Genomic DNA, 26,800 nt, shown 5'->3' on the forward strand with positions numbered 1-26,800 from the left:
AAGCAGTGAGCCCAAGGGTGGGAGTGGGCTGCCAGCAGCTGTCTGGTTGTCAGGATACCTAGCAAAACTCTGAGTGGAGGACACAGTGGATCGCCAACGTGTGAAGTGGTAAGAACAGTGCAATGTTGAGTCCTTCACATCATTTTACTTGCAAAGAATTACAGCAATTACAATGTGCTAACGGGCAATTAACGATACAGGCTTCACAACGCACTAGAATTTTTTAAAGCAGGCTGCAAATAGTCTCATTGGTGCTTCTGATTCAGCGCCTGTACCAGCTAACAGCCACGCATTAGCTCAGCAGATCTTACAACAGAATTGTCCACGTGCCAGATAATTTAATTAGAGCCTTGATCTTGTCAGGGCTCTATACAGCACAGATAGCACTTCCAAGCAAAGCACGCGGGTTTTTCCTCTCCTCAGCATTATGTGGCCGCGGGTTTTTCCTCTCCTCAGCATTATGTGGCCGTCTTAATCATTGCTATTAATGAATACCAAAGCCACCCTGTGAGGAAGGGGGACCAATGGGTGACACAGGAGGCACACAGGCGCCCTGGCAATGACCACAATGGGTGCAGCAGTGCACAGAGCAGGGCACGCCAGATGCTGCACCCATGCACATCCCATCCCACAAGTCCCCTGAACACATCTGGCACATCTGCGCTGTGTTGCTGCTTGGCCCTGACAAGACACAGGTTGCTTGTCTCCACATGAGAGCCATGAGTCTCATGTGGACAGAATGAGATTGGAGAGCCAAATCTCATTATAAGTTCTCCCACTTAGCAGTTTTCTCATTTGAATTTACAGACAACAAATATCAGATATTGAGATGAGTTTGCTTCCTTTGACAGTGACATTGTAATTGCTTGTAGCCAGTCCTGCAAAGGTTCCTGAAGATGCTAAAGGACAGAAATTCAAATGTACCTTCTAGTATGGGAAATTTCAGGCCATATTATCTTCAGGTTTTTTTCTATGAGTCTTTAGCCTTCTTCTCCTGGACATCCATACTCTACAATAACCATACGTACACTCTTGCTCTGTAATAAGCTTAACAGTTAAAGACAATTTAACTCAAAATTCAGAAGCAGTGGTTACCTCAACACTTACTAGGCAGGCCAATGTTGATCAAAACCCACTAGAGGTCCCTTCCAACCCAAACGATTTGAGTCTCCTCTACTGAATAAGCAAGGATTATTTCAACAGAGCACCACAAGTTTTGTGCAGTTCCTCACTGCAGAGTTCCTTACCAATATCCTTACACACTCCAGATAACTGAGCAGAGTTCATTTATTCCATTTGTTTTCCTTATTTTTCAACTTAGTTTATAAAATCCCATTCTGATGGCTGGGAAAATTTGCTTTATTTTCAGTGTGAATGATCTATAACTGTGGCATTATTTTTGTATTGATTTTTCTCCAGTATAATATATTCTTCATTCCTGTTTTACATGTATTGAGACTGGGAACTCTGAGCTACCAGAAACAACTGCAATGAGTGAATTAGCTGAAGAAGTGCAGGAGGAGCAAATAAACTGTTTACCAGGAGATTTCCCGTCAGCCCTTCAGCCATCTGCTTCCACCGAGGGAAAACCCACTGCAGCCTTCTCCTGCAGCTGCATGGCTGTGGCTGCACTCAGCCCTGCCAAAGCAGGCTGGGACCTGCAGTGCCTCAGTCCTGAAGAAGATTTGAGCACATCCAGGAGCTAGAGCTCAGGCAAGATGTTCAGTGGCACAATGCACAAAGCAAAGGCAAAGTCACATGGGATGGGGCACCAGGAATACTCTCTGCTTGGTTGGGAGGCTTGATTAGTGTCTGTAAAGTGCTTTGAGATCCCACATAGAAGCGCTTTGCCAGAGCGCTCAGTCTGCATCTGTCCCCAGATCTGCAGGATATTAGCAAATCTAGAGTGTGGCAAAGCTGGATATATTAGAGATAAGAAGGATTTATCAGGCGATCTTATCCATCCCTCTGCAATGTAAGGCCGTTCCTACAGCATGTTTTCAAGCACTTTGTCCGGTATGGTTTGAAAATGACCGGAGTGATGGGAGATAATACCAGAGCCTGTTAGATCTCACTACTGGGAGCTGTTTCTTGAAATTCCGTCCAGGATCTCCTTCTCTCTACTTTAGCCCATTACTGCTAGTTATGCCCTGAAGGCTGTTGTAAACAACAGATGCAATTTTCATCTGAAATCACAGTAAATGTTCATCTAACCCCATCTCTTTGCTTGTGGAGAATGAGATGACCAGGTAGCACCGCAGGAGAACAGAATGCAGAGGAGGAGCATGGAGTGGAACAGAAGAAGCAGGGCTACCATGCACCACGGCGGGACAGGCATGCCAGTGGGTGCTGAACACGTGATGAGGGCTCAGAAGGCCTCAGTCCTGGCAGGATGGTCCCATGGGGACATCTCCTAGACCTGGGGCCCCATCCAGCTCACAGGACCTGGGGCCAACCCAAGGACCTTGCTGCTTGTTTGACTGGTGGCTCCCACAGGGCTAAGCGATGCCGAGGACAGTCCTTCCAGCACTGTGGGGCTGCAGGAACACCTTGGGCTCTGGCTTTCATGGTGAGGAAGTCCAGTAACCCTAAAGTGACTCACCACCTCGCTTGGCTTCTCTTAAGCAGATTTGCTTTCAAAGTGAAAGCGTGGGTAGATGGAGGGTAGCACACTGTACCTCCCTTCCAAATGAGTTTTTTTTTTCCTCTCCTCTTTTACCATGGAAATTAATTCTCCTCCTTTATGCTATTGCTATAATTTTCCCAATTCACATTTTTAATAGTAAGTATTTTCTAGGAAATGCCATAATACACAGGTGTGTGCTGCTGATTTAAATCCTGTCACACAAGCTATGTTCGCATCTGAGGGCTGCTCTCCCTTGCAGGAGGCCCCAGCCCCCCCCTGGCACCACCACACATCCGTCCTGATCCAATGCTAGCCAGGGAGCTGCTGAGAGCTTTGGGTTTTGTGTCTGCTCCAGAGGTGCTGCAGGTGCAGGGTGTGGGTCAGACCATGGGAACCCCACACCTCCACCAAAAGCTCCTCCTGCTATCAGGAATCTGTCAGACGAAACCTTCCATCATAGGCTGGAAAAAAAAACAAAAACGTGCAACTAAGAGAAGTTACCAAAGTCTCCTGACTTTGTTAGCGAACTGCTCTTTGCTAATACAGTTCAAGGGTTTCATTTCTTTGGAAATCTTTGCGTACCTGCAACCAAAACGTGGTAGTATTGATTTACCAGTGAAATCAGCCTATGAAGGCACTCAGGACAAGCAATTTCAGAGTATATGCAAGACAAAAGGTTTATAATGCTTGCTGAGTTGTTACTGAACTCCTCAAAGTTCTGCAGCAGTAAAGTATCCCAAATTTCATTTAGAGAGTACCTGCAGGTTTTTTCCGGAGTTCTGCCATCTAAGGGAGATGCCATGCATCAGACACCAGCCATCTCAGCACCATGCCGGCTCTGCTGGTCCCCAAGCAGCACAGAATTGTTCCTGTACTGGGGCACCAAGTGAGAGGTGAGATTTACATTGCTGGGAGATGTCATGCAAAGTGGAAGAGTGGGAAAGGAGTGACTGCAGGCTGGGGTTTGTTTTGTATTATTTTGTGGTTTGTTTCTCAAAAGTTGCCGCTTTTTTTTTTTTCTTTCTTCTCTCTTAAATGAGAGAACCTTTAAAAGAAATAGTAGAAGGCAGTTCAAATCCTCACACAGGATCCTGGACAAAGCAAGCTCTCACATGCACGGGAGCTCAGTGCCACTCATCCCCAGCACCCACTGTGTGTCACCAGCCCTGTTCCCCAGGCCCTCAGTATCCCAGCTTGTAGCTGCTAGCAACGATACCTCCATCTCCTCAAGAGCAGACACAAAAATTCAGGCTTTTAGGTCTGCAGGGATCCCAAGGAGAATGCAGAATCTGCTCTGTGTGCCCCAGACAATTTGGCTGAGCTTCCCCAGGGCCCAACAGCCAGGCTAATGAGAAACTCCCCAGCAATCCCCATGCAAAATGCTTCCATAGGTCTTTAAAATGCCTTAAATTCTCTATATATTTAGTAAGACTTTTTACTTCTTTAAAGTGTCCCTTGCTACTCCTCAAGATAATGCTCTTGTGATGTATTACAACAGCAATGCAGTCTGCAAAGCAAGGGTCCAGTCAGGCAGAGGCAGAACCCTGGTTTCTTGGCCTGGAGGCAGCATCAAGCCCCATGCAGGGCAGAGTGGGGGCAGCAGGGGAGGGGGGTCCTCTCTGCATTGCTCCACTGGGACAGAGGCAGCCCACCAAGCTGGGTCCTCAGGGTGACAAGGGCAAGGGAGGCCTTTTCTTGTTCTGCATTAAGAAAAAATGAGGATGAGAACTTCAGAGGAAGTTGGCAGCATGCCCCTTACAAATGGGCCTGATGGGCACTGAGAGCAATTCCTGCATCAGGGACAATCTCATTGTATTCTCTCAATTCTTGGCCTCCCCAAGAGCACTTCCAGCATTGCTTGTGCTGGCTTGGTGAGAAAAGCAAGCTACAGCAGCAGAAGCACCTTCTCTCCCTCAGCTGGAATGCATAAGCATTAAAACAACTCTGCACATAACAGTGCCCAGTGCCATCCCATGGTGCTGGCAGCAGCCCGCCAAGCACCAGCAGAACTTCCCAGGACTCACTTTGAGAGTGTTTGCACACAGAGATGTGCTAACATGCCGGAGAAGAAAGCAGAGAAATATGTTAACTTGAAATATCTAGCAACTGAGTTTAATAAGTCAATTTTTTGTGCTTTCAGTTGTTTGGGTTTTTTTCTGTAGGGGAGGCAATCTTGTCATTTGGGGGTGGGGAAGGAAGGGGCATGAATAAAGAATGTTTTTCATCCATTGCTGAAGTTCAGCATCAACCTTCTTGAGCTAATACAAACAGGAAGATCACAGAGTGTGATGAGGTGTTGTGGGCTGGGGCAAGCCTCTCTTAGTGGCTGCAGCCAGGGCCATGTACTGCACAAGAGCTGCTACACTGCACTGCTATGCACTCCAGCTTTCCGCACTGTCTTTGCCATTGCTCAGTTGCGTGTCAGTCTGCAGCTTCTGCCCTCTGCTTACAGAACAAGTTGTACCCTGATGCGCATGTCAGATGGAAGCCTGTACCTACTGACCATACTGAAAGGAAAACCTGTCAATTAGCACCCATTTTCTTTAAGCTGCCATAAACCGCACATTCAAAACATTTCTCCTCACATCTGATGTCTTGAATGAGGGCTATAATTATAGGACTAAATAAGGAGAAATGAAGGAGACCCAACTAATTTGGGAAAAGCCTCTTATAGGCTTTGTTACCTACAGCCTAGTCACCAATATGTTCCACAAATCCCAAATTAATTTCCACTCTGAACTGAAGCCATCGCTACTGTTACTATTTGGAACCTCAGCCTGTGCAGAGCCAAACATGACCCAGGGCTGGTGGCAGCAGGGGGACAGCAGAACAGGGGAAGTTGAAGGCACAAAGGGGCCCCGAGGGCAATGCTGGCCACCCAGGGACCCCAGGACAGCTTTGCACCCAGGAAGGGGTGCCCGTTCCATGAAGAATGTGCCATGCCAAGCTGCCGGATGCTGCTGCCATGGCAGAGGCCTCCTGCAGGCTGTTCTGCTGCTGAGTGCCACACAGCCTGCACAGAACGGGAAGGCAGCACCTCTTTATTCTCACATTAACGCTCAGTTTGAGAATGGCTCCCATACCACTGCCCAGTCTCTAAGAGCACCCTCATCAAGAGGTAGGGCAGGGAAATGGAGTTAACAGCTTCAAGAGTCAAAAACATTCTGATGATCCCGTTACCCTTAGAGATGTAAAAGGTAGTAAAAATCAGCACACATGGCACACAGCTCTGGGACATAACTGGTTACTTCCCCCGACCTTTGAACATAAGCCAATCGGCTGATTACATTTACGTTATCAACACACATTACGTAGCTACACACCAGCATGCTTTAAGACTCTCTTCATTCACATTTTCAGTGCAATACAAATGAGCACATTCCAGACACATGTTTTAAGTGCTCTTGCTATCAAAGAGAGCAAAAGCTGCTTTGCGTGTTCAATGTCTCTGCCATGGCAATGTACCACTTTCATCCTCCAGCTCCGACAGTACTTTCCAATTTCCTCTGAGAGGAGAAACACACACATTCCAGTTGAGACTGCAGTTTAAAATTCCTGTTAAAGCTGCTTTTATGTAATTAGATTGGAATGAATGTGCAACAGTGCCCACTGCAAAAAACTTCAAAGTGGTTATACTGGAGAAATCACAACCCGCTTCAGTGTGCCCACAAGAAGGAGGAATGGCTCTCCAGAGGATAAGAGTATATTAGTCTCTGTATGTAATAGATTTTATTGACCATATGGAACTGATATAAAAATTGTGTTGCAGTGGGTAGTCTTGGATTGAAGACAGGAATGTGACATACAAAATACAGTTCCTGTAAAAAGCCTGGCAGCTTTCTGGCAGTTTTTGCAATCAGAAGAACCTAAAATATTTACCTGATTGAGTCACTGATGAGTCCCAGTTCAAAGCAAAATCCGAAGATTCGCCCTCTTCAACTGAAAAAGAACAACAATATGTTGTGAAAAACCATATAAAAGAACCAACTAAAAAGCAAAGTCATCAGAAATCTAGGTCCAAGATTACATTAAGTATTCTAATAGACCACCACAAAACCAAAGAACTTACTGTTTTCTATAAAATAATTCATAAGGTAGAAATTCAGCGAAGAGTTTTTGCCTACATTCTAACCAAAGTATGAGATTTCTGCCTGCAGTTTCTTCCTGGACAGGTTCTTGTGAAATTTTAATAGAGGTTTAAGTATCCCTAGCTAAAGATGCACATTTGAAATCTTGTATGTTCACAACAACTTGCATGTACAAAATTGCCATTGCAAACGCAGACCTCATTTTTGATATTCATGCTGCAATAGATAAGTTAGTACATAAAGAACTGACCGATGAGGAGAAAATTGCCTGATGTATGTCATTAACACATTTAGGGTTTTAAAAGAATACTATTATAACATTCAAGCAAGTTCCGCAATATGGCAGTCATAAATAAGTGCATTTAAAGCTTGATGATACAAAGCTGCCAGAGCCAGGTGCTCAGCACTTGCAAGCAACATGTACACAGCCTGCCTGTTAGGAGTTATAAAATTTCATCTCACTCTTACAAGTAAGGAAGAAATCAGCTGCCAACAGGAAGGCCAGCAATGAGCCCAATCCTGCTGGTATTGAGGCCAGTGGCTGCCCCACTGCTGCCAGGACGCGTATTTGGAAGCAGTAATTGCAGAAATTCATCTTAGTTGTAAAAGTTGATCACCTATATCTGCCTACTATGTCACTGCAACACCAAAAGAATGTAAATCATGAGTCTGCATTTCCTGATGAAAAGTACGTATTCCTTGCACTGAACAGCCTCTCACCCTTCAATATAAATGCTGCTGGATTTGAATACAAGTTCTAAATAGTTCTGCAAATGAAATCAAAGCCGTATTGCAAAGCCTCAAACACAGGCACTATTGACCAGGTGGGATCTGTACGCTAAGCTCTGGAACCTGCTCCAGTGATTATTTACATTGATTATTCACATTTGCGCCACAGGATCCTTGATTTTATGCTTTTTCCCAATCCCTTCCTTTCCTTTGAAGAATTCCAGTATCCTATAAACTTGTCTGTGAGGCTGGTGTCATTGACGACATCAATGAGACACTGGGAATAGAGGAGGTAGCTTACACAGGCAGAGCTTTGCCCAATTTCGATTTCTCATCCAGCCCACACAAGCAGCATCCATAGCACAGAAGGGCACTGCACCGGCCTGGAGGGCTGCAAGTTTACTAGTGGGGAAAATTTGCTATTTCTGCTCAAAGTGCTATTTCAGACACAGCTATACTTTTGCCAAAGAAATCCACAGTAGCCTAGAGGGCATGTGAGACAATTGCAGAGTGACAGAGTAAGAAAGGCCCAACACCGTGGGCCTCCTGCAGCCACTATGGGCACAGCGCACAGGCAGGCAGAGCCCGCTGGATCACACCTCCTCCCCCACAGCGGCTCGCCCGCCATTTTGTGCTCTGTGAACCGCCATCTTGTCTCCACGTTGACCCATCTTTTAACAGGAAAACTCTGGATGTAATTACCAAAAGTACAATTTCACTCATGCACAAGTAAATCCATACATTAAAATCCATGTAAAGTCAGAAGGGTTTTGCCCCAAAACTAAATAATGCTTCATCTACGTAACTCAAAACAGACAAGTGGAAAGTTTTTAATTTTATTTTATCCTTGACTGTTATTTGGCTGGTGTGCTTGCATAATTTTTCATATTACTGCTTTTATGCTGGAATTCTGTATTTCTTTATGTTTTCTAACAGAAGGAAGGGAGAAAAAAAAATACTTAAAATAAGCAAGGGTACAAAATTCAGTCATATTCAAGTTGCAGTACATGAGATCAGCACTGGTCATCAGCTGCACACTGCCGTTCCCTTTGCCAGACACCGTTCCCTACTTTATTTTCTTTAAAATGTGTTTTCAACAAAAGGGAAGGATGGGTTGGGTGGCTGGAGCAAAGCACTGAGCTTTCAGGCTCTGTCACAGGCATGCCTTATGACAGCAGGGAGGGTGCCCACTCCCACTGTGCCTCTGCTCACCTTTCCTCCATGGGCCCAAACAGGAGCTGAAAAGTTTGCCTGTGGTTCCCAGCTCTTGCTGCCGATAGCTGAGGCAGAACGGCCCCTGGCCCACAGTATCAGCCAGAGAGAAATTCTCTTCGGTTCATTTTTCTTTTAAAGGTTTAGTTCCATAGCATTTTGGCCATTATTCCTTGAAAGCTAGTTTGACTCAGGTGACCAGTTTGCATTAACACTCACTTTGTGGATGCTATTATCTAAGCAGCAGTAATGAGGAAAAAAGCCCACGAAGAGGTACAAAGCATCCAACATGATTACTCTCCACAATACATTGCACAGTAAAATAACTCCCATTTTACTAGCAGGAAAATATGCTTTCTGTGACACACCAGCCAATCACAGTGACCAAAGGCAGGGAGCCGGCCTGTATCCGTGTGGTTCCCCACAGAGCCCACAGGCACAGCCCCACAGCTCCGACGCCAGCAGGGCATGGGCACGGCACGGCCCCGCAGCAGGGGAACGCCACGGGGAACTGGCATGGCGCGGGAGGGAAAGCGTTTCATCTTGAACACTGAAAAATGGAGCCACCCAAAGTCACTAACGCTAAATTTGGGCAGAATGTTCAGACACACTACACATGTTTTTCATTGGATGCTTCCCGTTTTCCTTCACAAACTCACCCCATTTTCTCCCCAGATCATGCTGCATGATTGCAACACCAGAAGTTGCTCTGTAATTACACTCCTACTGCCACCTATACCTGCTCCTTCCACGTGACCTTTTGAAGCGCTTTGGGCAGTTTCCCGCTTTGCAGCATCACTCCAGCTGGAGGATGGATACTCAGCCCTAGGTCTCACTGACAAAATAGCAGAGATACATCAGCAAGGCCACTGTGCCAAGCCCCCCATGCAGGCAATTAGGAAAAAAAGGGGGACCACAGCACCCACACCAGTCTGCTTCTACTTCCATTACTCCCCAGCACTGTGGCTTTGCTATATCTCCAGAGCAGGGAGGAGGAGGGAGCCAGAGCAAAGTCAGTGTAGCGGAGGGGTGACATTGTGGCACAACACCCCCGCACACTCCAAATATTTGCCTTTGGCCCGCTTGTCTCAGATGCTCCCCAAGGATGCTGATTTAATTGCTAGGTCACGAGTGCTGCAGGCACAAAGATTTGGGTTTTTTGTGCTCAGAGAAACTTCTGACAGGATGTAACATCCACCTCCCCAAAAGCAAGAGCTACTATTTACCTGCACTCCATCTGTAGCCATAGTGCTTATTTAACACTTTATTGTTCCCAGGAAATAAGTTAACCTTATCAAAGTGAGAAGCTTCTGAAACAGATGTTGATTTCTAAATGCAATCAGGTTTACAAGTGAGCAGCAGCTCTCAGCAACCGAGATGGCATGCGTGTACTCCCTTACCCTATCACATAGGCTTTTGTAGGCCATTTTAATCCTTCCCGTAATACAAGAACCCCCTGGTATGCTCACTAAACAGCCACAACTGCAGTGGTGCAGGGACCAGCCAGGAGGCATGCTGCCGGCTGGGGCCATGCCAAAAACCCAAGCTAAAGCACCCAGCCCAGAACCCGAGTGCTGACAGCACTGGTGCCACTCTGGCTTGGAGGAAGAGGAGAGCACAGGATGCTCCCATCCTGCCCCACCTGCAGCACAGAACCCTGCCCAAGCAGGGCTGCCACAGCTGGTAGTGGAATGCAACAAGAAAGGAAAATGCTTGTAATCTGCTGCTTTGGAGAAGCCAGCTCACCTTATCTCCTGGCTCATCTCAAAGTCTTCCCTACCTCCTGCTTAGGTGCTCCTGCTAGATTCTCCACCTGGGAACACCTGTGAGGTAGAAGTCTGCAAAACACACAGATGTGCAAGGAACAGGGAAGGGAAGCAGGATGAAAACTAGCTGAATTTGGTGCTGCTGTGGGCATAGAGCTGACCTATGCCAGGAGCACAGTGCCATAAGGAGACTTACCCACCCCATATGGGAACAGAAGAGTTTGCGGGGCACAGGGAACAGTATCAGTGAGTGTGTCTGGGTGCATCCTCCTTCCCTTCAGCTGGAAGGGATATGCCATGCCATTCCTCGCCCTGCCGCAGGATCCACAAGTTCCCTGCTTTCAGTGCAGCCCAATGACTGCCCAGTCCTATCAGCCATCAATAGTGCCTGAGCAGCATTTTTTCCTTTTAAATAGGACCATTATCCACTAGTGATTTCATGGGCCAGAAAGCCAGGGAATAAGACATGGGGGTTTACTGATTCGGCTTATTTAGGTAGTTCAGAGCCTGGATTTGCACAAGTTCTCTAGCTGCTTTTCTCCAAAGTCAGTAACAGTGCTTGGCAGGGAGAGTGGTTTTTGCTGGCAAAGTCAGCCTTTTTGTGTGGAGGAGGGAGGAGTGGGGAAACCCAGGCTGCTGTGCTCAATAGGTCAGGGGAAAAGAAAAAGGAAGAAGGATGAGACAAATGGAATAGCATTACAAAGGAAAACTGGGAAAGAAATGAAAAAGAAGATTTGGGAAGAGAAAGAGATGTGAAGATGATTAAGAAGAGCAAAACAAACAACAAAATAAGGTAGCACTAGCAGGTTTATGCAAAGAAGATCTAATTATGGGTGGCTTAATCCTCCAGGACATTAATATTCCATCGTAATGTGTCTAGTTTCCTCCTTTCCAGACATGGCAGGGAGGAAATGAGAATCACTTAGATACACTGTTTAATGAGCAAATGATGGACGATCACCAAATACAGCCTGCCTGATAAGTACCCATTAGCTTAAACCCGCGCCGTAAATCTGCACGCAGCTAACAGGCCTGGGTCTTCAGACACCGCAGTGGAACTTGGTAGAACTGCAGGCAGATAAGGGGAGAACCCGACGGACAGCCTCTGGTCATGAGGCAGCAACCTGCAGGACTCACATAGTGGCTCACCATCACACCTTCCTGTGACCCACGCACCTCACTCACCAGCCCCCGAAAATCCATTCCCAGTGCTCACATTTAGTTTTTGTTTCTAACTCACAGACACTACTGCACATATGCATTTCCCATCAAAATCTATTATGTAAATAAATACGAGTGCATAGTGTAATACAATGCAGCCACTATTTCAGTTTACTCTCAGATCAGCGTCTTACATGAATAACACACATAAAACAAAGGTTACAGTTCTTAGAAGTGGACCAGGAGGCACCTGTGTGTGTGTGTTACAGATTCGGGAGCACCTCTCACCCCATCCCCTCCAATGCCCTTGGCACTGCTGCAGACGGACGGAGCGCCCCGGGGTGTGCAGCCCATGGTGGCAGGGTGGGGGCACAGGGCAGGGGCTGCAGGCAGCGAGCGCCGGCTGCCTACAGGCATGCTTCTTGCTCATTATGTGCATTTCTAAGGCAACTGTCACCATAGTGTCTGCGCCTTCTTTCAGAAATAGATCTACTATGAGTAAACAGGCGTTTTACAGCTCGAGTGAAAGAAAACAGGTGAATCTGACGTCCCCCACGTTGCTCATAAAACCGCACACTTGACTTCAGCAACCAACAGTTTAAATGTTCTCGCTCCATCTGGAATGCTGTTGGAGGACAAAAACATTTACGTGTTGAAATTGGAGTAATTCATTTGACGAAGCAGAGAAAGGGGGAATTAGCACACCTACAACTCACAGCCAGGATCTTAATGCTGGGGCTGAACTTACAAGCTGCAGTTTCCCATATACAAAGAAATGGCCACAATGAAGTGAAGTTTTGGAATGAAACTGGAGCAAAAACATTGGGCTTCACAATAAGGGGTGCAGAGCCTCACCACGCCAGAGCTATTGCATATTTTGCTTCCCTAGGAAAGAAAAAATAGACAGGAAAGTGCACTGTTTTTACATTTGGGCTATAAAGTTTCTCTATAAACAAGACACCTAATAAAATAATTTACATGGGCTGGCCCTGTCTTGAGGCAGCTAATAAGGACACTGAGGGCTCACATTTAACACAAACTGATGGTGCAAAGAAAGAGGAGCATTTTGAAATCGGTTTACAAGCGCTTTTATACGGCAATAGGAACCAACCCCGGGAAGAACAGAAGCGGCCACAAGGCCCTGCAGCTGAGCAGCGGGCTGCAGCCCCTTACCCCACCTCCTGCCCTGGGGACAGCAGACCTCATGCATCAGGAGCAGCCTGCTCCCCATTGCTGCCAATGGCCTCTGCCCTTCACAACTACCTCCTCACCCTGCCACCGGCCCAAGCATGCTGTGCAGCATCATGCCCCTACTGTCCCCAACACCCCATTCAGCACTGGGGCTGCTTGTCAGAGCTGGAAGAAAACCTTCAGCCAGATTTCTACACCTCGGCCTCAAGAAATACACTGATTTTTACTGCTACTCCTTCAGACCTGGGCATTTTTTAACTAGTCAGCTCTGTTTTCAGAGCAGGTAGCACAGGAAAAGGAAGAGAGAAGGCTTTTCCTGACCAGCCACGTTAACGAGAGCTGCGAGGGCTTGGAAAAACCCATCTGGTGAGTGGTGTTATTTCCCCTTACCCTCCTCTGTGGTGCCGGTCCCAGTCAGAAGGAAACAAGTTCCCAAAGCACAACCGTGCCAGCACTGGGACCAGCTGGGGCCAGCTGCCCGGGAGGTGCGGGCTGGGCCACGGGTAGGAGCTCGGTGCTCAGCATCGGCTCGCTGGGGCTCTGGCATGCAGGCGTGTGCATGCGTGTGTGTGTGGCAACGCTCCCCAGGCGCTCTCATTTTAATGCTGCTTTCTCCCCAGATGAAAATATACATATTCTTATTAAGAAAAAAAAATGTGCAAAGTATAAATTTGCATCTATGATCATTTCTGGTTCATAAATTGTATTTCAATAATAAAACAATATACCCTTCTGAACTGCCTCTTCGACGCTAACAGGAAGGTCAGTCTTTCTTGTGTACAAGCCTTAATATTTTGATGAAGGAACACACAACGGGTATAAATTAAACACGTTAGGGTGAAATATAGATAAAGGGCAGATAAAAGCAGCTCTGACAGCTCATATGTGGGGAATCCAGCACCTCCCTCACCATGAGCAGAATGCCTGGGAGCCTATGGAAGTGCTCCACACATGGAGCCCCTTGCGGGCCAGTATCACCCAGGCTGGGGGGAACTCTCCACCAGAGATTTGTCCCCATGGAAGACAGCATTGGTTGGCTGTGTTGTGGTGAAAGAAATGAGGGAGAGAAAGTTTTATACATCACATATATCCCTTCATAGCATCAAGTTTAATTTGAAGAAAAATCGACGGTGCTTCCATAAAGTGGAAACTAATATTTTTTATGACCCCTTAACAATTCGTCCTTAGTGCTAACATACCATAAATAAATTTCAAGGTCTTGTTATACACACAGTTTATTTTAAACACGACTTGAAAAGAGAACACAGTTCTTATTGAGAACTGGCACATGTACAAAAGGGGGAAAGCTGCCTTCTAAAACTTCATACTCTCTTCTGTTGGTATTAGTCTTACAACCTTCCCACCAAAAAGAAACGTAGAAAGAGTTTCCAAATATTTTATAATTCTGAATGGATTTCCCCTGTGTAACAGTAATAATATTTTTACAGCTAAAAGATCCACTGATTTAATAAGTGTGATTTGTGTATTTAGAAAATTCATTAGAGCAGACATTTCCCGACATTTTCAGATTTATTTATTTATTTAGCCTAATTTGGGTACGCTACTTCAAAAGAACGCTTAGAGCTTCCCAGTTCCTTAGTCACTCACTAATAACATCTAATAATTAATAAAGACATGTAAATTCTTAACTCCCAGAACTATTCCAAACTTACTATCTGTACGCTTCATGTCATGTCTCACTTATAGATATCTGCATTACTTTGTTTCATAAAATGCTGAAGGGACACGTACTTATCTCGCTCTGCACCGTGGGTGAGCGTTCAGGCGTGCCGCAGCCAGCAGAGCTGAGGCCCGAGCAAGGCTCTGAATTCGGCCATGTTGCCGTGGGCAGCCCCCTCTCAAACATGTGTCTATGGAAATGTATGCACCTGTCGTGACTCTCAGGGCCCCGCGCTTCTTCACTCCTTGCACAGGCCTAGCGGTACCCCGGCCCCTCACACGCACACCCACGTGCTGGTGGGCAGGGCGAGCACCAGGAGGGACCTTCGCTCCACGCAGGAGCTGCTCAGCCTCAGCCACAACATCTGCATGCTATCAGCACTGCTTTCATCGCAAATCCAAAAGGGAGCTACTCGGAAGAAAAGTAGTGGCCCAGCCAAAGTCAGGACAGGACTTGTTCAGACTTCCAGCTGAGAAGAGAGCACAAAGCTCCAGGCATCAGCTCTGAAAGCAACTGTAGGAAGAGAGGGAGGGCAGCAGCAAACACCCTCATCTCCATCCTTACAGCCTCTTCCGTGTCTCCTCTAGAACTATTAAAATCCCAATTCTATGGACAAGGACTGTGGGGAATAACATCAGCTCAGCCCATCCTTACTTGGAGGCAAATTATATCGTGTCGACTCCTCTCTGACAAGTGCTCTTGTCAGTGCTTTGTGTTCTATAACATTTCTTTGTCATATTTATTTGCTTGTTTTATTTCTGGTCCTCTGTCGGGAGGAAGGCTGCCAAGAACATAAGTCCTGTCTCCTAGAAGTCCTGTTCATCTGGGAAACAGGGTGTGGGCATTTCCAGACATGGCTCAAGCAAGTACATTGACAGAAGTTTCCCTAAAGAAATATAACTTGCATGGAGTTTTGCACTCGGATTTTGGTGGATTAAATGTACTGTACCTGAAAGAAGAAGGAGAAAAGTCTCACTGTCCAAAGTGAAAGGGGTACTACGAAATGACACTCAGAAGCAGCTTCCCACATCAGGAATTCACATGGGTACAAGGTTATTTGCACATGGACAAACAGGAATTGTGCTGGTAACTGGAGTGAGCAAGACAAGTTCGGCCAGACTTCAACTGTTTCTATCACAGCTTCTCATAGTCTACAAGTCTCTTAAAACGAAACTGAAAAGGAAAAATACGTACAAAAGCTCCTACCTCTCACAACTTTCTTCCAATCTGACCACTAGAAAAAATGTTCTGATAATTAATTTACACTTGAGGCAATCAGGGTTACTTAGCTGAACTAATGCTTTTTCCCAGGAAAATTTCACCCATAGCCAAGGGGTCAGTGAAGCAGAGTACCTCTACAAATTTGAATATGAATATATTTCCTATCCTGTTAATGAGATTTCTCAGTTCTCTTGATTTTCTGTTTGAATTGCATAATCTTACGGAAACCCTATAGCCGTGTCTGTGCTCAGCCCATGCTTATTCCCGCTTCTCAACACAGTCATACTTTGGCCATGCACACAGAAATGACTCGAGTCACACTGACAAAAGAGCTCTTTAAGTAATAATATTGTAGAGGACTGACTATCTGCATCCCTCCTGTATGCATTATGGACATCACGGTGTTCTGGGAAACCATCACTTCGTATTAGTGCTGACTGGTTTCAGGGATGGGCTGTTAAGGTGAGCGTCAGTCAAGTGGATGTAAAACTTCCCATTGATCAGAAAGCTGACCTCGTAATCAATAATGGTGCAGACATCCTTCCCTCTCCATCACGCAAGTCATTCATCTGAAAATGGGAAGTCTTTCTTTTTTGCTAGGACAAGGTTTTGTGACAGTCTCCATGGCAGATGCAAACATTTATTGTAGGTAATTTGACCATAATTTGACCACACTCAGGAAGTGAGCTTGCCAACATCCAGCCTTCCAGCCACTACTCAAGTAATTTCTTTTATTCAAAATTCAGGAGACTGAAGTAGTGCAGATTGCACTCAAGGCTGGACATTTTTGTTTGTCTTTCCACAGCACGGGATACCTGGAAACATCACCTTCCACATCCATGCCACTTGAAAAACACCACCCATAACAGGCTTCATATGCAGTAACACTATTAGCTGCAGATTTGTCCCCTGATAGCAGGTGTGCTGATATAGCTGAGTTTTTAATACTGCATTATTCAAAGATGGCTAATTAGCTTTATTTAAACTTTAGCTAGAAACAACACCACTGCATATTCCTTGACCTCTGTTCCTGCTGTACTGCCATCAAGACACCAGCTATAGGCTATAGCAATCAGTGAAACGAAAATCACAACCAAACTTCTGGCAGCCAAAGCCACTTTCAAAATCAAAGTAAGAGAGCTTTTAATAACTCAGAAAGAGTGTGATATGTTTTGAACAACAGCATTTCATTGCAGTAAGTTTATATTGTAGTATATGTCTTCTTGAACTAAGAGATCATTTGTTTAAATTGCTTGATTATACATAATGATCCTTCTCTTACAAAAGAAGATTCAACATTGCCACTGGGGAAGAGGGTGGAAAAAACGCAGAGAATTTAACAAGAAAAAAAGAAATAGCTTACAACCCTTGCAATAAAAGAAACATTAGGAGAATTTTCACTTGACTGTTTAAAAAAAAAATCTAGAAACATCTTGGTCTACCACAGCTATTAACACTGATTCTTCATTCACAGAGAATAATGTAATGTAAAAGCTTTGATCAGAATATAGAATATCCACATGCTCACAAAATATTTGATTTTCACAGGATCACAGGGGTTGGAAGGGACCTCAGGAAGTCGTCTACTTCAGTCCCCTGACACTGGGCACCACTGGCCCCATCCACTATACTGCCACCCGTTAGTTATTTATAAGCACTTATAAGACCCCCCCCCCCTCAGTCTTCTCTTCTCCAGGCTCAACAGTCCCAAGTCTCTCAGCCTTTCTTCATAAAGAGCTCCAGAATTCTCATCATCTTTGTGGTCCTCTGCTGGACTCTCTCTAGAAGTTCCCTGCACCCCATGCACTGGCTGCACTGGCCTTCTTGGCCACAAGGTCACACTGCTGGCTTGTGGTCACCCTGTTGTCCACCAGGACACCCAGCTCCTTCTCTGCAGAGCTCACAGAATCACAGAATGGCCACGGTTGGAAGGGGACCTCAAGGATCACAAATCTCCAACTCCCTGCCACATCCAGGGCCACTAACTTCCACATTTAATACTAGACCAGGCTGCCCACGGCCCCATCCAGTCTGGCCTTGAGCACCTCTAGGGATGGGGCATCCACAACCTCTCTGGGCAGCCTGTTCCAGCACCTCACCACTCTCTCTGTAAAGAATTTTGCCCTGACATCCATCTTAAATCTTCCCTCCCTCAACTTCAAACCATTTCCCCTTTCAAAGAGTTGGTTCCCCTCCTGTTTATAGGCTCCCTTTGGGTACTGAAAGGCTGCAATGAGGTTACCTCACAGCCTTCTTTTCTCCAGGCTAAACAAGCCCAGCTCCCTCTGCCTGTCTTCGTAGGGGAGATGCTCCAGTCCCCTGATCATCTTCGTGGCTCTCCTGTGAAGCCTCTCCAACAGCTCCCTGTCCTTCTTGTGCTGGGAGCTCCTTTCCAGCAGATAACCCTAACCTGTACCGATGCACGTGGTTATTCCTTCCCAGGTCTAGGACTCTACATTTGGCTTTGTTGATCCTCATAAGGTCCATCTCTGCCCAACTCCCCAGTTTGTCCAGGTCTCACTGAATGGCAGCACAGCTTTCTAATGTATCAAATGCTCCTTCCAACTTCACATCAGCAAACTTGCTGAAGCAGCATTCTATCCCTTCATACAGATCACTGATGAAGTTGTTGAACAAGACCGGATCCCCTACCAACCGCTAGGGAACACTGATAGCTACAGGTCTCCGACTGGACTCTGTGTCACTGACCACAACCTTCTGAACATATTTTACTTATTTGACATTGAATTATTCTCCAACAATTTGTGCCATCATCTCCTGACACTCCACATTTTCCTAAATCTTGGAGTTCTATTCACATTGCAAGTCAGATTGTTTTATTTTTACTGTAATAGGGCTTGGATATAATTTATTTCAAATCTGCCAGAAAGGGTATCGTTTCAAAGTCTTCTACAGTTTTATGGCTTGAAAACAAAAATTTAACTTTAATAAAATTAGAGAGCTAAAAGAATGAAATAATTTACCAGTGAAAGAACAGCTTGTATATACATGACAAAAGTTTGCTGAAAGAGTCCCACAGGGCAGATGGGAAAAATAAGAGCTTACCTATTTGCCAGGCTTTTATTCTGTAACTTTTAAGAGGAAAAACATAGATTTTTCTCTCTCCACACTTAACTGAGCTAATTGCTGGAAGAAAATATGTGCCCTGCTCCCACATGAGAGGCTGGCATAGGGTAATGTGTTGGTCAAGGGGAAATTGTTCACCAGGAGCAGCTCTTGGCTGCCCACACTCATCTCACCCAACCCAGCTCCCACCAGTACCCAGGGAATCCTCATGCTGCCCCAGGCAGCCTCACAGTCCCACACAGCTGGGAGTTGTGGCATGCATCTTTCAAGGGAAAAGGGAATGAGAACCATAAGAGGAGAGAACCAAGCTCTTGGACAGAGGTCTTGATGACCTAAATACATGAAGCCAAGGAGAAAGCCATATCTTTCATAACATCCGTTCCTGCACTCATTCCTATGGGATCTTACCAGCTCCTGAGCATCACTCACTGTCTGTTGATGTGCCTTGCACAAGGTGAGGACAAAGGTGCTCAATGGCTGCAGCAAAAGAGTTTGCAGAAGTGGCAAACCAATTTTAGTTGCCGAAGTTGTCATGGCATCTTAAATTAACAGACTTGCCATCACAGCTACATAAATCCAAAATATTGGAATTTATTCTGCTAAATGTGTAGTGCATTTCTGTAATGCATGCAGCTCAGTGTTCGCTCCTACCAGGCAGTCAGAAACATGGTGTACTTACAGGCTGAGTTGTGCTGAAGAAGGTGTCACAGATTCATACATAAATGCTTCAATTCAGTGTCATATTTCAGACATGCTATATATATGTGCACATACATATATGCATAACTGCAAATTTTTTATTTTTAATACGGAGCATCTAGTTTGGGGATGTTACTTTTTTCCGTCTGGCAGTCAGGTTTTGCACTGTTGGCTGACACTTTCCATAAATTCCAGCCTCTTTTTGGCTCCCCAGAGCACTCTTCTCAGAGCGGCGGCAGCCGAGCTGGGACGGATGGTCCCACTGCAAGCACAGCTGCAGCTGGTACAACACCTGGCCCAACCCTACTGCAGAGCCAGGCTTTGGCAAAGAGGGGTCTGAAAACAAAAATATTGCCTTATCTGAGCTGCAACGCTGTTTCCAACAATTCCCTGCTCCGTCCTGAAACTGCTACACATGATGTTTTTAATTCAAGATACTAAAATAAATACCATGAGTACATTCACACTGTAATCCAAAATACATCCCCTCCAGTTGCTCTCCAGCACCCAGTCCTTCCAGCACCAAAACCCAACTGCTCCAGACCCCACACATGGAGGCTCACACAGACTCCTCCCAGTGCAAAAGCAGCTACTGCACACCAGCCCCAGCAGCAGCCACGAGCACCCTGTGAGCAGCGGGGCATGGGCAAGGCAGGAGCACGGGACAGTTGAGAGATGCTGGCACTCGTGCAGCAGGCTGGGGGAATACCATTTGAGAAATAATTAACTGGGCTGTGAAACACTGCCATCACTTCCAGTATTAAAATGTAATCTTGCATATTAAAACAAATTCACTGAAATCCAATCAATAACTCAGTGTCCTCTGAATTTCCTCCAGATAGCTAATTTAATTAATCTTTTTGTTCTCTTGGATATAGATTTTAGATTTGCATTTTGCCATCAGAAAATAGCTTCTGCAATACTACAGGATTTCCACAAAGCCAATACATTTTTACAAGGATTGGATTTTATTCCCTGGGCTGAAATTCTGATCATTTAGCAAGAATGTTGCTGCAGCACACAAGATGTCACTCAGGATGTGACAGTTTCCTCTTGTTTTAAACTACTTTAAAAAAAAAAATCCTTCTCAAATTAGAAACAAAGTATTGCGCTTGATCAGCAGCAGCAGAGATTGCAGCGCACCGGCCCAGTTCGGTTACCTGTGAGTTTTGCTTTTTCACTTAGATGAAAATTAAGTGGAAATTAAATGCAGTGCAGCAGAGTGGCTTCCCAAAGATGCAGTTAATGTGTTCTGTCCGCTGCTGTATTCATGCCACTCCACTCAACGTCCCTTGGCCCCGCACCGCTCCATGCCCAGGCCCATGGCCCCCCATGCCACAGGACCCACAGGACATTGGCAGCAGGGGATGGGCTCTGCTGGGGCTGCACAGCACTGGCTGGAGAAACAGCCTGCCACCAAGCTCCTTGCTGAGGGCAGATTTTGTCAGCCTGTGATAATGTGATAAAACGTCCCCCTTCATTGAGCTACACTGGCTTCGTGATGCTTCATTATTTTGCAAAGCTCAATACGTACAAGTAGAAAAACCCAGTAATGCAGAAGTACAGATTACAAATTAAATTTTGTGGGAATATTTGAAAAGTTCAAGGCAGACTGCATTTTTCAAAGGTATTTCCAATGCAAGTTTCCAGCAGACCCTAAATCAGCCGCATTTTCTCAACCTGTGCAATGCTGATCACTTAACTTGAGAGGGTCACATCCCATTTTGCTTCAAAACTCCCTAATCCCCAACTCTTCTATGTTTGTCTTGGTGGAACCGTGCTTGAATAACCCATTTGTTGGGCTAACATAACATTTTGCTTGGCTTGCAAGCTGTATCTGGGTAAACGCACATTTCCTCATCTCATTTTTTGATCGTTTTCTTCTCCAGGCATTTAATTGGACTCACAAAGATGTTTGCAGAAGTTTAAATGAGGCATAGTTAGAGCTTTCAAAAATACGTATAATTATCCACACCTACAATTTCTAAAGAAGAAATAAGGCTACATAAGCAATGATCCTGAAGGGCTCAGTGGGATATTTGCAAAGTTTCAGTTAAACATTGGTGGCAGCATATTTGGAGCTTTCAGCAGATAAAGAGACATTCACAGAAGCCAGCACATAACATTTCCATGTTAGTGCCACGGCATCACCAATCCAACCCACCTCGGTGCTGCAGTGACTCAGGACGGCCCCCTTCCTGAGGAGGGGAACTCCCACACTGCACAGGTGAGCTTTGTACAGCTCTAGGAAATGGTGATGGAGCTGCATGCCCCATCCTTCTCCAGACTGTAATGGGAGGCTCATGGCAAGCAACGTACTGCACTAAAACAAGCTGAACACAGAGGTTCTGGGCATAAAGCAAAGCTCTAAGTTACTGTCACAGTGAACAGTTGTGCATACAGTGAGGCAAGGCTTCATCTGCCTGGGAAGAGCTGTAGGACCAAGAAAACAGGCTCGGAGTGGCAAGGTAGCCACTTGCACCTGAGTGCTGATTAAAATAAATTCATATAAAATCCACGTATGTGGAGATGTATAGGCTTTTGTTGCGAGGATAAGGTTTGTGCACAGCAGAGGGGTGAGGAGGTCGAGGCTGACCGGATTTCTCCCGGAACACAGGCAGGGCTCTCTCAGTGCCAGTGCAGCCGGGCGAGGGCCGAGGCAGGCAGTGTGTCAGCTGGGGTGGGAATGCTGCCAAGGGAAGGAAAAAGGAAAAAGATAGAGGAGAGGCAAGGAGGACTTGGCCGGATAGAGCTGAGTCCCATTGCTGTCAGGGACTGCAGAACCTCTGGGTCAGCAGCCAGCCAGGACAGGCCTGCTGTAGCTACCTGTGCTGGGAGGCAGAGCCAGGGCGAGCAAACCTGCACGGCCAGCGCCCCGCACTGAGGAACAGCAGCCTGTGGTGCTCAGTAGCTCGGCAGCCAGCAAAGCCTCTCCCAGACACTGCTGGTAGGGAGAGCAGCTGCTGGGCACGGGTCTTTGTGTACCTGGAAGGCACGCAGGAATGGGGACAGGCCCGTTTCAGCAGAGCAGGCAGGAGAACACGGCAGCAGCCACAGCTGATGCCATCGCCACAGCCGCCATCTGCCTGGCCCTGAGGCACTGCTGTCGTGGGCCCAGCAGGGCTGCAGCAGCCATCTGCACACGGCTGGGGACAGTGGGGACACCCAGCCCTGGCCTTCAGGTCCCTTCAATTCACACCGCAGCGAAGGCACCGACTGCCACCTTCACTTCAGCTTTGTGTGTCTGTCAGCAAAATACGCATAGTAAACAGTGAATGGGACTGACGGGAGCAGCTTTCAGCCTGCTTTGGGCGAAAGCCTCAGCCAGGACACAGCAGGCAGACCCATTCTCTGGACATCCCAGCACTTCCCAAATGACAACTAGTGCCTGCGTGCTGAATACAGCACAGCATGACTTGCACAAAGGATAGGGTGATGGCTGTGGTGCTTTCCCATAGGGATCTGTGCTTGCAGGGCTTCGTGGCCTATCTCTGGGCTACCACTGAGGACTGAAAAAGTAATGGATGGAGGACACCATATCCCCACCTGGGCATCCCCTTCCTACACAGGAAATCACACGAGCACAGCCCCAGAGCATGCAGACACCCATGGGTCCATGCAGAGACACAAAGATGACAATGTAAAACCTTGCTTCTTTTGGAAGCCAGGCCAAAATGCTGTGTGAACATAGCCTCAATCACATACAGCATGGTGCAAAAGACAGAAACACAAAGAAGCTTCCTTGCATATTAGGAGGGAATTTATCATCTCTACGTGACCCACACTGCCCACTAAGAGCCCTTTCCAGGATAAAGATTCAAGGGATAGAGGGAGTTAAACCAATTTGAACTAGAGCCTTGCTCTCCTGCAGGGAAGTGGGCTGCTGTTAACAGAGTGTAAAAAAGGTGAGGAACCACAGAACTTCACGAGAATCAAGAACCAATCCTGCAGGAAAGTAAATAGCGCTCCTCTCTGCAGGAAGGAATCCCACCACAGCTCTGTTGGAGATGTCCCCGCTCGCACTGCACCTTGGGCCACATCCACAGAGCAGCTGAGCAGGATGACAGCTGGTGAGGGCATCACCACCCCACAGAGCCCAGCCACTCTGCACCTCCGCTGCAGCCCTTCAGCAGGCAAGGCAGCAGGACCAGTGGCAATCTGTGTTACTGCGCAGCTTGGATAAAAAGCTGGTGTTAATACTTTTATATGCTTTCAAATAATACTCTCATTGGTGTAGTTATCCAGAGAAAGCTAAATAAGAACACTAATCCCTAAAATTCAATACTTACGTGGTGAGTTGTTGTTTTGGTGTTTTTTTTTTAAGAGAGTGGTGGAAGTAAGGAGGGAAGAATGTAAAAAAACAAAACAAGCGGGTATATTTCTTGTGGGATCTGCACTACAGATGAAATGCAAAGTGAGTCTCACTCTCCCCGGAGGGTCTTTTTTCAAGTGGGAGAATAATAATAATGTAGTAATAATAAGCACTTATATAGCGCTTTACATTTTCAAAGCGCTGTGCAAACATCAACTAATGGGACACGGTAGAATAAGTAGTGTCTAAAATGAGTTTATGTACTGCATTATATTTTTCTACAAAGTGGCTGGGACTGTTTTTAAATTTAACTTCCCCCACATATTGATACTTGTGCAAATGGGTTTTTTGCTAAAGCAGTGCAACAAAAACATTTTTGTATTAGTTCTGCTCCGTAAGCTGCATATTTCCAAATTCTCATTCAAGGCAAATTGTTTACACAGCTTCATAGACACAAAACATACTTCGTTTCATAGGAACAATAGGTGCGTTAATCAAGTCCTTAAGATAACGTATCAAGACACAGACACATGCCAGTTTCCTAATAGAAAGTCACATACGAGACTGAAAAAAAGATTAAAACAAAGGAAGTTTGAGACAAGCTAAGCAAATTTTTACAGTTCTTCATATTCTTCCCTTGAAAATAGAACACGGGGCCTTCTCAATAAAGGGCAAATATCCCTATAGCACAGCTGTAAAACAAACATCACTACCTAGTTTGGCATGTGAATTCTACTTTACGAGATTCATTTTCTAGAATAGGGGAGAGGAAACACTAGTATTACAGTTCAGGTCATATTTGGGTTTGCTTTTTGGTTTTCATTTCACTTTTACCTATACACGACCTCACAGTGTTTAACACACCCTTTGAATACAATCAAGATTTAAAACAATGAGAAAGGAAAAGTAGGTGATGTGTACTTATCAGGAATCTACAGCAGAGGTACAGAGAGAAGGCAGCCCGCGGTACCTTACTGTTGTGAATGCCTTCTGTTCCCTACTGTGGGTATTTTGCTGGGAAGCAAACCTAGGTGCTTCTGCAGCGAGACAAAACCCACTGTGCTACAGCTGCACAGACCCAGAATAAAAAGGGTGCACAAGTCCAAAGTGATTGAGGAACATTTCTTTGCTTGATAGCTCAAGCTAAGAACAAACGCCAGTCAAAAAAATGCACGCAGAATATCTAGCTTTAGGCATGCGCTTAACTGTAAGTATAGGAGCAATCCCAGCGGTCTCGGTTTTGGGGATTTTAAGAGTTGTATGGTTTTCATAACTACAGGAAAAACCCTTTCCAACAAACTGCCAGTGCGACTCCCTGTTGTACTATACCACAATTACTGGAACATATTTGGTATTTCTCAAGAGGTTCAGATAATGAAGAATCCTCCAAATTTTCTATTAGCCCAAACTTAGGAATTCTGCATCAGGGAGTTAACAGCAGAACAGACAATGTATGTTAGGTATTGCAAAAGAGAGGCAGAAATATTTATAAAATGTAAAGCCTTTTTTGTTGTTGTTGTAAGGTTGTTCGAGAGCCCAGACTGCAGCCCAACCAATGCTATTGCACAAGCACACCGAGTTATTTAAAGATCCCTCTTCTATTCCTCTGTAAAAGAAACAACATTTGAACATTTCTTCATAGATTCAAACCACAGTATTCTCCCAAATCTAAACAAGATTAATAATAAATACCAAAACACGCACAAAAAATGATTTTGTTCTTTGATGTGCTATCAGTTTAACTTTGAATCACGAGCTTCTACTAAAAAAATATCGGTATTCAGAGTTGCAAGGAATTTTTTTAAAAGAAAAGCAAAGAAAGGTGCAATGCCCAGGTTGCTTTGGGGGTTTTGTTTGTTTGTTTTCTGATTGGCAAACAGCCCATTCTTTTATTTCCTGTAAGTAAAAAGAAGCAAACAAGGACAAAAAAGGAAAAAAAAAAAAAAGGTGGCCCTGTTCCAACAGGGAAAGCCACCTAAGTTTGTTACATCAGAAATATTCTCAACAAGAATACAAACAACTGTGGGCCAGCACTGCACTAGTAGAGACCATGCACACGCAGGGCTGGCCCAAGGACACTCGCCCTGGGCTGTAGTCTCTGCCCTCAGCAAGATCATTGCTGCTCTGCAGTTCCAGGAACATGCGCAGTTCTGTGCATGGGGCCCAGCAGCATTTGGGTCAGCCATAGTCAGTTATCAAAAAAACCTGCAAGTCTACAAAAAGAGCTGGGATTTACCACCATATCAGTACAGCCTATGGCAAAAGCTGGACACAGGTAAGAGGTTTCTCTACTCCTTGAGAGACATAATCTAATCCATGAGAGGCACCATCTCCACTAGGGTGCAGAGAAAGGGACGGCTCTCCAGCCCCAGGGGCAGCCAAATGGACCAGGAGGTGGCAGGAAGAGGGCTGGGGAATGCCTGCCGTGCCATCCCTGTGAGCCACAACTGGAACGCTACAAAAAGGTGCTGAGCTTCCTAAGGTGATGTAGGGAAGTCTCTGCAGGAAGGGAAGCAAGGCTGGTAAAGGTACTCCACCAACTTTTCCACAGGCTGCAAGCATAAGGATGACTTTGCTCCATTTTCTCTCAAGGCTGCTGGGCACAGACCCCCAGCAGGCCCCACTCCTGGGGCAGCGCCCCACAGGGTCCTGCAGGCAAGGCTCCTCTGAGTGCCTCTCAGCACTTCCTGAGGCTTTCAGAGGAGCACATAAGGGCAAGGATCTGTATTGAGAACACAAACAGCAGCTCTCTTTTGAGCGTTTTCTGACGACAAAAAATAGGAGACAAAATAAGCCAAAATGGAGCTTTAAAGCAAGACTCTTGTATCTGTTAACAAGAAGGAAAGAAAAAAAAAACTTGAAATCAAGGAGATCAAATCAATGGACTTCATACACGAGCATTAGGATCTGAAGACAAGCATTCATAGTTTCATTTTAAAATGGCTCAAAATACTTTGTACCATTCTCCCCAGTGACACTCAGAATCTGACTGAAAGTAGGTCTTTATCTTAATCAATCAATAAATAA

The 26,800-nt window shown here is 45.7% G+C and overlaps 1 protein-coding gene across 1 annotated transcript in view; it reads right to left on the bottom strand.

Moving 5' to 3' along the window:
* Positions 1-26,800, bottom strand: part of ZNF423 (zinc finger protein 423) — a gene marked incomplete at both ends in the record, with an annotated part of 172,888 nt that overhangs the window by 136,621 nt on the left and 9,467 nt on the right. The window contains one exon of the mRNA XM_079541314.1: positions 6,506-6,565. Coding sequence (XP_079397440.1) covers positions 6,506-6,565 — 60 coding nt within the window. The remainder of the gene's footprint in view (positions 1-6,505; positions 6,566-26,800) is intronic.

The sequence above is a fragment of the Tetrao urogallus genome (assembly GCF_951394365.1).
Source record: "Tetrao urogallus genome assembly, chromosome: 12".
NCBI classification, from domain to species: domain Eukaryota; kingdom Metazoa; phylum Chordata; class Aves; order Galliformes; family Phasianidae; genus Tetrao; species Tetrao urogallus.